The 16,953-nt window shown below is 32.4% G+C and overlaps 1 protein-coding gene across 1 annotated transcript; it reads left to right on the top strand.

Moving 5' to 3' along the window:
- Positions 1-3,562: 3,562 nt before the first annotated feature.
- LOC132733133 (uncharacterized) lies at positions 3,563-16,488 on the top strand (the record flags this gene model as incomplete). Its single annotated transcript, XM_060719746.1, is given in 5 exon segments — positions 3,563-3,733; positions 8,053-10,048; positions 14,764-14,890; positions 15,653-15,781; positions 16,428-16,488. Coding segments are annotated over 3 exon segments (287 nt in total), but the record flags the coding sequence as incomplete, so codon positions are not given.
- Between the last annotated feature and the right edge of the window lie 465 nt (positions 16,489-16,953).

Below are 16,953 nucleotides of genomic sequence, written 5' to 3'. Positions count from 1 at the left end.
TTAAAAACAGTTTTATTGCAATTTAATGGAACCAAATACAACAAATTGATTCCATGAAAATTATATAATAAATTGCTTCTTGATTCTAGTGTGCTATGAATACACATAAGGGAATCAACTCTATAGAATTTACTATACTGTACAGTACAGACAGGAATTTTAACGCAAGAAATATCAAAATATTTTTAAACATGCTACTATTAGATCTGTCAAGTTTATTAAATAAATACAGGTCGTAGATGGGCCAGAAAGTGATAATTAATTGGCCCTGAAGCCCTCGGGACCATTATTCATTTTGCGAGCCGATTATCACCTTCCGGTCCTACTCCGTGTATTTATCTCTTTTAAAATACTTGTACACATATGTAGATGGTAAAGATTCAGTTGACCTTCAAACCACCTGCCCCTCACCGCTATCGGTTCGAATCCCGACAAGGACTTTGGATTCTTTCATGTGAGGAAGCTATCCAACTAGCTTACGGAACGTCGGTGGTTCTACTCAGGTGCCCGTTCGTGCCTGAAATAATGCACGGAAGGGCACATGAGGTCTTCCTCCACCAGTAAAGCTGGAACGTCGCAATATGACCTATACTGTGTCGATGTGACGTAAAATCCAAAACAAACAAACAAACAATAAAGATTGAGTTATCGCGGTTTGATATTCCGCGAACGTTTATGAGTTTTAGAAAGTAACAAACATATACGAGTTTATATACTCTAAATTAATAGACGTAACACTCAAAACAATTTTAGTACATAATAATCAACCAAAGTAGGTTAACAAACTTTCTGATAGGTGCAAAATATGCAAAATATGACTGTTTTAAACCATGTTGAAAACAAAAACTAATTCTTTCTTAAATCTAGTCATCGAGCGAAACCAATATTTTCAATTTTAAGAACCAGGGACACTGACATAAATCATAAGGGGCCCAATTCCCGTCGTTTATAAAGCTTGCTTTACAATAAGTATATATATAAGTGTTATCTCTAACTCAAAACACCTGTCTGAAGTCCACCCGAACGTACACTAGTAATGCTGACCCGCCATTCGCTAATCTCATAACCAGTATTTTCAATATTGGTAGCCTGGTTAACAGTTAACAATCATTTTGGGAAAAAACTGTCAGTAAAATGACATTCAGTGTGTCAGAAGACCCCAGTTAATAACAAATTAATGTATTAATAAAACTAAATAAAAATTAATTATGTTTAGGAAAGGGGGGAGCTTGCAATACATCTTTACCTTTTAATATGACGGATATTTTTCAGGAAATAGTCAACAAATATTTATGCTGAGTTTTGGGGTTTTATTTATGCTCCGGAACTGATTATCCAAATGTAATATGTCAATATCTGACGTAACGTCAGTTATTGATGTTAAAATGAGCAATTACTGTTTAATGGTAGGGAAATTTGCCATAATCCTGGTGGTGCAAAGATTTACCGGTGGCTGTTAAATCAGACGTGGGTTTGGAAATAAACATTTCTATTCACACTAAATATGTGTGTGTGATATGTTGTAAATTGATAGGGGGAAAACAAGACACGACCGCTTGACGCATAGTATTACGGTGTTTTTAAACCGATCTTACCTCTTATTTAAAAAAAAATGAAAATTATTAACAGCCTTATACATATATTTTCAAACGAACCATATCGCGTGTCATTTATCGTTCATATATTCTTTTTCCTTTTAAAATGGGATAATGGGAAAACTAATAGTATCATCAAAACTGTCTTAATCATATAAATCACACTGTTTTAAAGCAGAAGAAATAAATATCTGAAACAAGGAAAATTATGTACAGCAAACAACAACGTTTTAACTTTTAAACAAATTTTCAAGGTTAGTAATATAGCCTGGCATTGACATCTTTATCATGTAATTCATTTTGCGTTTTGTTATGAGATTTTTCCCAAGGGGGTATTTCATTAATCCGTGTGAAACATACTTACGCTTCCCTTCCGTATGCGTAATTAAAAGTGGATAATTCTTTTTCCACTTCTCTAAATATGTGCATTTTTAAAAGCCTATTTAAAGTACCCTTATTTTCACTGAAGAAAAAAACAAACATAAACAGAAATAATGTAATGATTTCCATGTTATTTTGTATTGTGGTTAACAATAAAAAGAAAACCATAATCCGGAAGTAAAAACAAGAATTAATTTACGTATGTATAAGTTATCTGCCCTTGAAATGACCTCAAATAAGTAGAAAATTCTGATTATGAGACAGATAACTAAAACTTCTTAAATGTTTCTGTTATATTCTAACAACTTGCCACGTTAAAAAATAAATTATTTAACCGTTTTTGTTTTGCCTATATGTCTACATGTAATTCAGGCTATTTATAAGAATGGCAATCAAAAATGGTTTAAGGTTCAATGCCGCCTTTCCTTATTGATATTGTTATCATAGTTTAAGGCAACAATTAAATAACACTTTTACAAGTGAACCGCGAAATGGAGATTTATCACAACTTATCCATCTTAAATTATATACAATCAAAATCAACAACAACTTGATTTCTAAGATTTCTAATGACAACACATTAATTTACGTTTATTTGATAAGTTTAAACATGCACATTTAATGCAAACCGGGAAGATATGTAGTACAAATTCTCCAATACCAAACCTGCGTAACATGTTATAGTAGTCGTCCGTACGCTTTATAAGGATATCTTTTAATCAGTATCTTATCAGTCAACTTTATTTATTTAAACTTCAAGAGCTAGTTTTGCACGTTGAGTATATCCGCATAGATAGCTACACAAATGAGAATTAAATCCGCGAAGCTTTGAGTCCATATACATGCAAAGGACGTTTACAAAGGTCACTTTATACTAAATACTTAAATTTTATACTTCATGCATATGTTAAATCACTCCAGGAACAAATTTATATATTTACATATTCGCTATAAACAATACAGAACATTTTGTTCCCACGTTATAAATTATGTAAAAGCGGACATCTAACAAACGGACCTCACTAAACCCGACTGTGCCTTGATTTTGAAGGGCGGATTTTTGCCCCCTTTCTGCCCCTCCCTTGTGTGGTTTTTCCGTTATCTGCTCGTGCCTGAAATAGTGCACGGAGAGGCACCTCAGATTTTCCTCACAAATAAAATATAGAAAAGTCGCCTTACAACCATTACAATGTCAGTGTTAGTTAAGATTCAATAATAAGGAAAATAATTTCATTGTTAATGTTTTGTTGGTGTGTTATACACTCAAATGTAAATTACATGAAAATAATACACTTTTCGTAAAATAAATCTATGATTTGCAAAATGTTATAAATTCATTCAAGTTATTTTTGCTTAAGAATAACACAAGTTATATATCTAACATGTAATAATTTATTTCAATTCTGATTATACATGTATGCAAAAATAACATGTGACTATGATAAGTAAATCGGGTGACATGCAAATATATTTAGTAAATGGGGTGGCATGAAAAGACATTTAAACTATTTTAAGTTATTGTAACCTTCGATTTTGCATGTCATCGGTTTTTGTTCCATAACAATCGACAAGTCACAATTCGATAACTTCCCGCCGAACCGATTACTTCAAAGTGCAAAATATCAATCGATTAATCTTTTTAAACACTCATTTCAAAGCTAACGAAACAGCTTAATAGGTAGACTATAGCGGATATTTGTTTTGAAGTAGGATTAAGACATGCAAAAAGGTGATAATTTTCTTCAAATATATCGCAGGTACGTCAATCATTTCATTTAATATATGATATTTTTTCATGTTAAGTGTCATGTTCATTGTTAAAGCTGTTGATGGTGGTTAACAGATGCTTAAACTGCAAGCTATTTTAAAAAATCAGGAATAACATTGTGAATAACTTCAGACAAATTTGAGTAGAGCTAAAATGATTGTTATTTCTAGACATGCCGGCGGAAGACCTATTGTCGCTTTTGTTCGCTTGAATGATCTTGATTTGTTCTTAAAACGTATTCTGATCTTGATTTGTTCTTAAAACGTATTCATGTACAGGTAAATGGATTTTTAAATCGATTGTTAACGATAAATTTCCAATTGTTCAAGTTTATTTAATCTTCACACGATTTCTGTATATTCGAAAAAATGATATGTCGTAATATGTGTCTTCTACAATTATGTTAAAGCATAATATCTTTGTAAAACAAATAGTTGTGTCAGTATGAAAACTTTAACATTGATTCATGTTAAGACCTTTGTTTAAATCATAGCATTGATCCCAATTTTGATAGAGAGAAAAATAGAACTCCATTTCAAAAAGGCCTTCAGAAAATTTAATTGCTGTCATGTTGCCAATGACTACAGTTTTGTCATAACATTTTCTCTTTAATGATCATATAATTTAAACAACAAATACATCATTTTATTGTTCTTCAGTTTTCAACCTGATTATGTAACTTTTTGTAAGCATAGACCTTCATCGATACTATTATCGTGCCTATACAATGTCGTCCGGCGCTATATGTACACACTTTTCGTCAGTTTTCGGAAAAAGACCCTAACAGCATGAATACACAAAACGGATACGGTATTTCGGTCTAACCTCCGCTAAGAAAGCAATTTATATGTCAATAAATCGTTACTTAATGCTGGGAGTTGTTGACAAGTTTATTGTCAATATATTACGTAAAAGTTTTCCTAGAATACGTGAGTTCATAAATACAAAAGCAAACAATAAATTATTAATATATTTATTACTACGGTTGTAGAAACCGAAAGGACAAAACATTGAGTCGGATTGGTGTTAAATTGTACATCACTGGACATATTTAAATTAAAAATGGTTGTCAGACATAATTTCATCATAATTGTACCAAAACCGACTGAATTTTGCTTTGGATGTCAAATAAATACATTTATTTAACTTTATAGAGCGCTCTTTATCTGTTACATCCTAAACCATTTTGCAGAACTACTTTCACTCCGTATGAACTCAGATATTATTATTGATAAACGCTGAGGATGTTCCGATTGCTAGAATTGATATCGCGACAAGTTGGTACAAAGTTTGACAATGCGAAGCGAGGTTCGACATTAAGAAACAATGCTCAACAATGCCAAACCGCACTGTCTTGTGTCGCGTAAATAATTTGCGACATGATTTAAATGTCAGTTCGAGTAGTTTAGTTACGCTCCATGTTGCTGAACATCGTATCAAATATGTTTACTTTCCTGATATGTATTTATGTTCACCTCGAAACTCGACAATGCAATGCGACAATCGACAATACTTGTTCAAAACGTTGCATTTTTATGATATCGTTAATAATTTTCTTAAATACAATGTGACACAAAAACCAAAAGATGCGAAGGGACGTCTGACAGTAAGAAGTATTGCCTAACAATGCAAAGCGACATAAGACGAGGCGGAGTGACATTTCTATAAAAATTATTCGCATTGTCGTGTGTCAAATAGTAGTGAGAAAGAACACTCAATGCTCCTGTGGCGGCAGATTACTTTTTTTGCTCATCCAGTGTGTGTGCATCAAACTTTGTCAACCTCTACCCCACACCTAACCCCACCCCAAAACAATTAATAAATAAAACAATAAAATAAATATATAATGGCAATAAAAATAATGGTGAATAAAACTAATGATAAAAGATATACTCTAAAATATTTCATATATATTTGCATAAACATACGAACTATTGTTGCTTATGGCAAAATAAAGACACATTTATAAAAAACGTGTGTGAATTTTGCACAAGGATTGGCATAAGACAATATATTTTTATGTCAGAATTGACAATAAAAGTATCTGTAGCCAGTTACATGTATATAAAATTCCATTTATTTATTTCAAGACAAATAATATTGCATTTGTATATTGTTGTTCAATATCTAAACAATATAACTGTTTACAATATCACAAAAATATAACATTATAACGTACTTCAAAACATACAATAAGATTTTTACATGTTGGTATTGAATTGTTCTCTAATTAGGGGAGGGAGGTAGTTTGTAGGCGTCCAGATAGCTTAGTCAGTAGAGCCGCAGTACGGTATTCCGAGGGTCCCAGGTTTGAGTCTCGGTCAGGCTTCACATTAAAAAATATATATATATATATTTAATGGAGGTGTTTCAATCATTACGAAAAAAGTATTTAGTGAGTAAAGTATGTAAAGGATCAATGTAAAGGGATTCTTTTTAGGGGAAAACTCAGATGATTCCTACAGTGTAGAATTACCGTCTGAATGCAAGTGTTGTATTGCTTTGAAAATTGTAAATCTTATCTCTAATTATTGCTGTACATCTAAATCCTACCGTCTGTTGAGGCCTTAATATATAAACAGAGTAAACTACCATTCTTATGATATAAAAAGATACATTGCCACTCAATTACTGAATTAATTTTTGATGCATTTATTTTGGTGTGGTTGACTTTTGAACACGATGCATTTAATTCATTCATTATAATAAAGTAATGGCAAAGAACGTAACTCGGTTCACAATTTACTTTAATTTATGCTTAAACTGCGCAATACCTAGTTAAGCGGTGAATGAACAAGACAAATGAAAATAATATCGGAGTTAAAATTCAATATGCTTACACCGCATGACAAAAAACATAGGAGGTTATCTTTATTTAATCTAGCTTTACATTATGTTCAGTTTAATATGCAAAACATCATGCCGTTGGCCAATTTAACATTTACGAAGTGAAGAATATGGCCAAGTTATCATAAACATATAAACAGTACATAATACATTACATAATAATGAAAAACGGATGTTTTTATTTAACGGAAAATCATTTTTGTTAGATTGTGTTTGAAAAATATGTCTAAAAATCATGATCAATTAACTATGTCATTGTTAACAAATTAAAACAAAATCCAAAAAATCTCAACAGGTATTAAATTTGTACTTTCAGGTTCTAAAAACATAATATTAGTTTATAGATAATGTACATTTTACTTGTACTTCTATACTCTAAGTTGATTTCTGCACGATATTATGAATTTAAAAACTTTAAATCCCTACATTGATATACTATTTGTTTCCATGTTTAGTTTTTTAGCTTGGCCATTGTATGAAGTTATATTAACTTCCAACCATTAGTTTTCAAGTTATGCTCCGGACAAGGAAAATGCAAAGGACCGCTGGACCGACCGACCGACCAACCGACCGACGGACCGACCACCGGGTGACTCCTATATACCCCCCCCCCCCAAACTTCGTTTTTGGGGGTATAATAATACAGTGACCTTCACCCTTGTGTGCCGATACAGACCGGGTATGATGTAGTTTTGTGTATCTGTAATCATAAGTGCACCGTATGCATCGATTCGTCATCTTTCTATCGGAATATAGCATGTTTTTAAATGTTTTGTAGTTCTGTACAGGGTAAGGAATTTGTTCATTGTGAAAAAGTCATAAAATGCGTATTAACACTTCTATTGAATATGTTCAACCATTATTCATAAGAATTGATTTGATAGTGTTTACCGATATATACGGAATATTATGTTGTAGCAGCTTTCTGTGGCTCTGTATTTTGCTACGAGCAGCGGTGGAAAATTGATATCTCGCGAGACCGAAGGTCGAGCGAGATATCAATTTTCCAACGTTGCGAGTAGAAAAAAACATAGTCTCAGAAAGCTACTTCAACATAATTTTCCTTTTATTATATACCTTTTCGTTTTATTCAGAAAATGAAATGTAGTTGTCAAAAAATAAATTCATGACTAACGGATGAATACGTAATTCTTGCAATCTGGCCACGCCTTTAATAATTTTGGTTCCCGTTTCCAAATGCAATGTTATACAAAGCTAAGATCGGAACCAACGTCAAAAATGGTCCGGCACTTCCATATATGGTACCGTATTTGTCACTAACATTATACGGAAATTTCTATCCGTTGAAGCGTATTTACGCTTCAATATTTGCGTGTATTTTAGGGAGAAAATTTATAGGTATATAATAAAATGTCTTATCTCGTCCATCTCATTGACTGTTCTTAAAAGCCATGAAGTTTATTCAGTTTGTGAAATGTTTATAGAATAATATTTTTTCAGTCTGACGTGGCATAGATATCGGATGGTTGTATGTGTCATCTCTTCAGCAGCCATCTACAAAAACATTGACAGTTGTGCAAACGAAGAAAACAAGCAAAGGTCTTTCAGTAATTTTTACGTGTGCATCGCTTAAAACAAAAATGACTGAACATATATTGCTTAAAAACAGAACTAGACCATGCTTAATGTAGCTGATATGTTATTGGCCCAACATGTATGGCACGCATACATGTTTAAAATGGGGCGTCCGTGGCCGAGTGCTTAAGGTCGTTGACTACAAACAACTTGCCCCTCACCGCTGTGGGTTCGAATCCCGACAGGGACTTTGGATTCTTTCATGTGAAGAAGCTATCCAGCTGTCTTACGGAACGTCGGTGGTTCTACTCAGGTGCCCGTTCGTGCCTGAAATGCAACTGAGGTCTTCCTCCACCAGTAAAGCTGGAACGTCCCCAAATGACCTATACTGTGACGTTAAACCCAAACAAACAAATCAAACAAACATGTGTAATGGCCTTGTACATGTTGATTATCGCCGTCGACAATGCGGAAGTGGGTATTGAAATTGCATTGTCCGATAGTCCTGCCATCTAGATTTATACTCACCAGGTTTTTGTTATTGTATTAGATTTTAATAATGCTGATAAAATATTTCTTAAACCTAAATGTGTATTTATGAACCGTTAAGTAAATGTGAATTATGCATTTTTAAAGATACTTTACACCTAGCTTTATCAATACTGATGTGCTACGCTTAGTTTTTTCATTAACAGCAATGTGTATTTAAATACATAAGCAATTCACTTTATTAAAATTTAAAAATGCTTCATTTGTTTTACGTTGAATAAGACTAAATGATTTTTTGTGAAGGACCTTTATGATCAATTAACTATGTCATTGTTAACAAATTAAAAAAAAATCCAAAACATCTCAACAGGTATTAAATTTGTACTTTCAGGTGCTAAAAACATAATATTAGTTTATAGATAATGTACATTTTACTTGTACTTCTATACTCTAAGTTGATTTCTGAACGATACTATGAATAAAAAAACTTTAAATCCCTACATTGATATACTATTTGTTTCCATGTTTAGTTTTTTTAGCGTAGGTTAGGCAAAAGTAGAATATCTGGTCGGTCCATTCATTATATTGTGTCCGGTGTCTCTTTCTATAATATGACGTAAAACACCAAAATGATGCAATTGCACTAATGGGAAATAATACAGTGACCTTCACCCGTGTGAGCCGATACAGACCGGGTATGATGTAGTTTTGTGTATCTGTAATCATAAGACTAGTGCACCGTATGCATCGATTCGTCATCTTTCTATCGGAATATAACACGTTTTTAAATGTTTTGTAGTTCTGTACAGCGTAAGGAATTTGTTCATTGTAAAAAAGTCATAAAATGCGTATTTACACTTCTATTAAATATGTTGAACCATTTGAAAATATTTATATGTTAAATGAAATGAAAGTAAAAGGTGCCATTCATGTGTTTTACAAAACAAAAAAATAATAAAATCTTTACTTTCAAGAGAACGAAGTAACTTAAAAAAGAGGTTAACGTTTTCTTGCCAGCATTGCTTCATCCACCTTTACTGTTATATTTGATTGTTTTTTCTTTTCAGAGTCACTAAGCATAAATGATGGATGGTTTTGTGCTTGATTTATTAACATGTTACGGCCGTACCAAGTACATATACGAATATTTTTAAAAATACTGTTGACAAATGCTTTATATGTTCATTTACTCATATTTGTCTTATATTCATTAGATTTGATTTGAAAGTGTTTACCGATATAGTGTCTTATCTCGTCCATCTCATTGACTGTACTTAAATGCCATGATGTTTATTCAGTTTGTGAAATATTTATAGAATAATATTTTTTTCAGCCTGACGTGGCATAGATATCGGATGGTTGTATGTGTCATCTCTTCAGCAGCCATCTACAAAAACATTGACAGTTGTGCAAACGAAGAAAACAAGCAAAGGTCTTTCAATCTGTAATTTTACGTGTGCATCGCTTAAAACAAAAATGACTGAACATATATTGCTTAAAAACAGAACGAGATCATGCTTAATGTAGCTGATATGTTATTGGCCCAACATGTATGACACGCATATATGTTTAAAATGGGGCGTCCGTGGCCGAGTGCTTAAGACCTTTTACTACAAACCCCTTGCCCACACCGCTGTTGGTTCGAATCCCGACGAAGAAAACAAGCAAAGGTCTTTCAGTAATTTTTACGTGTGCATCGCTTAAAACAAAAATGACTGAACATATATTGCTTCAAAACAGAACGAGACCATGCTTAATGTAGCTGATATGTTATTGGCCCAACATGTATGGCACGCATATATGTTTAAAATGGGGCGTCCGTGGCCGAGTGCTTAAGACCGTTGACTACAAACCCCTTGCCCACACCGCTGTGGGTTCGAATCCCGACAGGGATTCTTTCATGTGAGGAAGCTATCCAGCTGTCTTACGGAACGTCGATGGTTCTACTCAGGTGCCCGTTCGTGCCTGAAATGCAACTGAGCTCCATCAGTAAAGCTGGAACGTCCCCAAATGACATATACTGTGTCGCTGTGACGTAAAACCCAATCAAACAAATCAAACAAACATGTTTAATGGCCTTGTACATTTTGATTATCGCCGTCAACAATGCGGAAGTGGGTATTGAAATTGCATTGTCCGATAGTCCTGCCATCTAGATTTATACTCACCAGGTTTTTGTTATTGTCTTAGATTTTAATAATGCTGATAAAATATTACTTTAACCTAAATGTGTATTTATGAACCGTTAAGTTGTAAATGTGAATTATGCATTTTTAAAGAAACTTTACACCTATCTTTATCAATACTGATGTGCTACGCTTAGATTTTCCACACAGCAATGTGTATTTAAATACATAAACAATTCACATTATTAAAATTTAATAATGCTTCATTTGTTTTACGTTGAATAAGACTTAATGATTTTTTGTGAAGGACCTTTATGTCTATCTCACAATTTACATTTATTTGTAAAATAAATCGTAGTCACTGTTATTATTAAGATTACGTTATTTTCAGATTTAAATGTATACAATTATTTGGTTAATGAACATAAATGCGTGCATACTTTTGATACATTTGAATAATAGAACTATAAATATCATAGTAACAAAATTAAGATAAATGACCAAATAGCATACATTTATATGAAAAAACTTTCTGGTTGACACTGTGCAATGAATCATTGCTATCTACTCCAACTTATTTCTGCAAAGCTGATTATGAGACTGGAATGAATATATCATTTAAAGAACTTACAAAGAAGTTCATGAAATCACTACGTTTTACGATTCTTAAATCTCGAAATGAACAGTTACACATTCATTTTGAATGATAATTTGTGCACAGCAATTAGTGGGTCGTTTTGTATAAAAAGGAAGTAACTGTTAATATAAGAAGAAACAGTATGTTCTTAAAGTACCGAAAGAACATAACAACTTACCTGTGAAAAAGGATGGCATTAAGATCCATCATACATTTCACTATCAATATTGCAGGGCAAATGCTTGACTTTGGAAAGAATTTTTGAATGTTATTTTAAAGTTATAAGGGGCTGTCACACCGCATGTGAATCATTTCCTCTTTGAACAAAAAAATTAATAACAATATAACATTTAAATAATGGTTTATTACATGTAAATGTTTCGAAATTTGCCCATCAATATTGATATATGCTTTAACTCTTATTGAAAATGCTTTTATTACTTACACACTGTCATATAATTAAAGATTCTGTAACACAAATTTTTATGGTTATAAATTATAAATATGAAGCTCAAATTAAGATTTATCAGAACAGAGCAGAACAGAACATTTACTTTATTTCTGACATGGGCTCAACACCCATCATCATAACATACATATACATGTATAATTATTACAGTGCATGCATCAAGAATCATATCATAATAATTCAATCAGTTATATTCAATTATTTATATTAAGATTTGTCTATATTGTAGGTTCCAAAAAAGCATTATTTATAAAGATATTACCGAATTTAACATTTAATGTAAATAAAGGGAGGTAATAAAAATTATTTTCTATAAAGTTTAAGGTATTACCTAGTCTTTAGTTCCTTTCCCTTTCGCTACGCAATACTTGTTAGATGCCGGGAACCAGAATAGTTATTACCATCGTAATGCATTATCTCCGCTTTGAAGAGTATTCAAATAGGCTAGCACTACTGTTATTTATTGGCTAAATTATGCTAAATCTATTAATAAATATGGTACCTGATATTTTCAAAGTGTAATAAAATCAAAACTAGACGGTAAAAGTATTTCATATTTTACAAGATCCACCAATATACTTCTTTAAAAATTAAGGGAAACTTTGAAAACAGGCACTCATTTGAGTAAATTTTAAGGATTTTTTTAAATTAGGCTCCCTAAGTAGGAAAATGGTCAGACACGTGGTAAAAATGGGTGGGGTACGGTAACATTTATATACAGATTTCATAAATTTTAAGTAGAAACCATAATTTTGCTTATGTGGATTGTTAGCTAAATGGTACTATTTGTTTCTTACCAAAAATTAATGGGAAAACATTTTTCATTAGAATGTTATTGCAGATTATTTAAAGGTTCCTCATTTCTAAAAAAGGGCCCTCATAACATCCTAGCTTGAGTTCAAAAAAGTGGCCATAACTTTTTTTCCGTACGGTAAAATTTGTTTAAATTATGCATACAGGTGTACTTTAAGGTATATATCTGACCTATGATGTCAATTTTTAGTGCATTATAGTGCCCATTAGGGTCGTAATACCTTAAGTCAAATTCTACAATAAGAAATGAATGCATATATTTTAATGATTACATATAATATGCACACATATTTGCAGTACATATTTTACATATTCTTTGATGTTTAAAAATTGTTTCATTTGCATAATTATAGTGCGTTTGCGACCAGCATGGATCCAGACCAGCCTGCGCATCCGCGCAGTCTGATCTGGATCCATGCTGTTCGCTTACCAACCCTTTTACAAGTAGAGGAACTGATAGCGAACAGCATGGATCTTGATCAGACTGCGCGGATGCGCAGGCTGGTCTGGATCCATGCTGGTCGCAAACGCACTATGTTGGCTTTGTCATGACGCAGCTCAATTATGTATAATATAGCACAAAAGTGGACAGACAGCATCTGGGCGGACGGTCTCCATCAGATTTGATTGGTTAGGGATAGAAAACATCTTTATCACATGAACCATGATGCAGTAGTGTTAAAAAGCATTTAAAACAAGGAAGTAACACTAGTGTGATAATGTTTTGATGGAAGGTCTGTTGCGTTAACTTATATGCAATTATAGCTTCAAATAGCGCTTATGAAAGCGTAACATTTCAATCGTGCCCATTAAAAAATTGACTCTTTTAATCCTAAAATCTGTTCTTATCTTATTTCGTGTAGATTCAAAATGTGTTACATCTCTTAAAAAACAGGACTATTATGCTCGTCAGAGGATTAAATCTAACTCGTTCAATAGATTTAGTATGAAATTTACACACATTCAATATCCTCTCCATTAGAGCATTTAACGTGGCTGGATGCATTTTGATTATATTTACACTCAGTTATATTTTAGGCAATGTAGAAGTTAAAAAACATAGATTATAAAGATACTAGTACCTTCAACATTTTTGAATACACACAAAAATGATAAGTAGGCTGTTTCACAACTTGCAATGCCTTTACATATCGGACCGAAGAGATGAAACACCGCCGCAATGCTTGTCAATTAGACTAGAAATAACTGCGTGACCCAGGAGGACAGACTAGTACAGTCCATGTAAATATTGCGATGAGAAAATTTAACAGCCAACATCTTTAATACGCAACAATTTTAATAATGAGACGGGTGTATACCATTACTTACACCGGTATAATTCTGCATGAAAGAATAATTTATGTAAACTGTATGTCTCAAAACATTGAAACCTGTTAAAAATTCTTCTGGTGACTGTGGGGTTGACTTTAAGGATTGATGCATCAGAATTGCAGCCACTGTTTATCCTTGCGTGAAAGCAAGAGACGACTTAATGGGTTCGAATTTATGGAGTTTATGCATCTCTTAGCTCCAGTAAGTGTTTTGGTCTTGAGCCAGGTGTTTTTTGTGTGTGTTTTTTTAAGATTGCGACAATCGTAGTTACTGAAACACAACAGTCGATTATCGCTTAAAACGGTAGTGGATGGTTGTAGTGTGCCGAGAAAAATGTGGTCGTTCGCCATATTCTGGTATAAAAATGTGCAAGTTTGCTTCTACGCATAACGTGTTCGAATGCTTCCTGCTACGAAATTTATGTTTGAATGTTCTCCAAAACCGACAAAGCATTAAACAACATGCTACCTAGCTATAAAAAGCAGACGACGTTATGCATACACAGCGCTTATTATTATTGAAATACGAAACCTCTTTCTTGTAAAATCGTCAAAAGTTTATGTTTCCTACTTCTATAAAGGGAGTTAACTTTTTCAATAAACTTCCTACTAATGATCCTCCTCCACAGACGAAAGTTATAGACAAACTGCATTCCCTTTGGACGAAAAGAGAAGCGAATGAGGTGAAGTTACTAATATTTAATGTATGATACAAGTGATGTTTATCGATTTGAAATAAGAAGTTTTGTCAAATTGTTTGTTTCTTTTCAGGACTTGTTGAGTTAAACTCAAGATAAAATCATGAATGCACCTGAGCCTGTCAAATCGTTTATTGTGTCATGTGGAAAAAAGACCGTGCTGATTGCTCATAAGTCATCCGAAATGTTTATGGAACGATGTAAATTTAATTTTGATTACATCATTTAGATGTTAAGTCAATATTTCGTAGTTTGTTTAAACATAATACAATTTTATTTCCGATATACTAGTATATTTTTGAATAGCAGTTACACAACATGCTAAGGTGGCTGATAAGAGTAATACTTATTGAAGTTTTGTACCAATTAAAACCACTCAAAATACTTATTTTAGCTATCTTTTACCTGACATCATCAGTTTGATAGAGCTGCTGAGATACCGCTGTGCGTCTGGGAACAATTAGTATAATTTTCAATTGGAATTTAACAAAATTTAAGTTAAAAGTTAAAAAAAAAGAGAGATTACCGGAATTTCTTATTTAGTAAATTACATAATTATGTACTTTTCTTGGTGTATCCATGTACATACACTTTATTATTGGCCCGAAAACCAATTGCAAATTGTGAATATTTGTCAAATTTAAACCATGATCATATAATAACACAGACGAATGAGTTCTACAAATTGTGTGGATTTTAGTTTCGAGGGTGTCATATTACCACAAGCTGTTGATTTTGTTAATACGTGTTCGAAGGTATACTATTACATATGGGTATATTTAGAATACAATTCACTAACAGCATATGTTATTTACTCATAATATGTTAGTTTTGCTAAAGGATATTACCAACATACCAAATTATTATATTCCTTAAAAAATTATACCCTAGGGTTTTTTAATGTATTTGTAAACATTTAAAGATTAGATGAGACTGTTTAGTTTTCTGTTTTTATTTTGTAGGCAAACGTAATTTTCGAATTGATGATAAGACAGTATTGTCGTTTAGACGACCAGACAGCAAGATCAGTGTTGACATAGAAAGCTTTGAAATATTACCTAATGAATCGGAATTGCATCTGACTGCTAGAAGTATATAATTATTTATTTTCACATTTAATAGAACAGTACATTAATGTTTACTTAGAATTGTGCATAAACAGCAAATTGTCATCACCTGAAAAAATATAATAGCTATGACAATAATGGCGTGGCATTTTAACCATTGATCTGGTGATTTAATAAATTTATTTGTCTTACTAGCTTCCATTTTTGTGACTACTTGTCAGTTTTGGGGACATCAAGAATAATAATTTAAGTTTGTGTAGAGTCTGGTCAGGCTGGCATTCCTTTACAAGGGTTACACTGTATAATCATTTTCAGTTACTGATGAGTAAGGCACTTATTTATATATATGTACAGTGAAATAATGAATAATTGAGAGTTTTACAAAGGTACTAAATTACAACAAATCTTTAATCAGAATCCTTAAACAAAATTGTTTCGATGTATTTTACATTTACCGATGCAATACTATTCCATGGTTCGGCATTTAATCACGTTTGATGTTGAAACTTTATACAACAATTATTTATTGTCACTTTTCAACACAGCTTTTGCTATTATCTTAACAATACGTTAACACCCTTGAAGTTATATAGCCGTGTAATGCTATCAGCGTAAACACTTAGCTTAACATCTAAATAACAAATGATAAACTAGTTTTATTGTATTGAAGGCAATATAGAATCCGATTCGTCAGATGCAGAGGAAGAAACAGTGAAAGGATATTCTCGTAAGTTTGTTTAAATTCAGTATTTCCTCGTATACTGTTAAGCATACAAAAAATCCATACATTTATCTTCACAATGTACATGTATATATAAGAACCTGAAGAAGATGTGATCCATTTGAAGCAGTTAAACTACAATTTTTTTCGAAAATTGCAGACTCGGTTTGATTGGATATGTTCATGAGAGATAAGACGTTTTTAACCTTCAACAGAAACATGCTGGAATCAATTAGCTTGAAGAACAAGCAAAATATAATAACACTGAACTGCAGCCTTTAACAGCCGCCATATGGCATGATATAAGAAATCATTTTATAAAAAGAGAAAAAAAAACAAAGACAAAAATACTGATTATAATAATTCACAAGGCATCGAATATTTCATTTTGACTTCGTTAAATAAGTTGGTTCAATATCTAATAATGTAAGGTAAAGTTTAACAATAAAAGTAAGGGTAAAGTTTAACAATAAAA

Source organism: Ruditapes philippinarum, unplaced genomic scaffold (assembly GCF_026571515.1).
Source record: "Ruditapes philippinarum isolate M1 unplaced genomic scaffold, ASM2657151v2 ctg16827_1_1_1_1, whole genome shotgun sequence".
Taxonomy (NCBI): domain Eukaryota; kingdom Metazoa; phylum Mollusca; class Bivalvia; order Venerida; family Veneridae; genus Ruditapes; species Ruditapes philippinarum.
The sequence above is the reverse complement of the archived record's forward strand: the minus strand, read 5'-3'. Positions and strand labels throughout refer to the sequence as shown.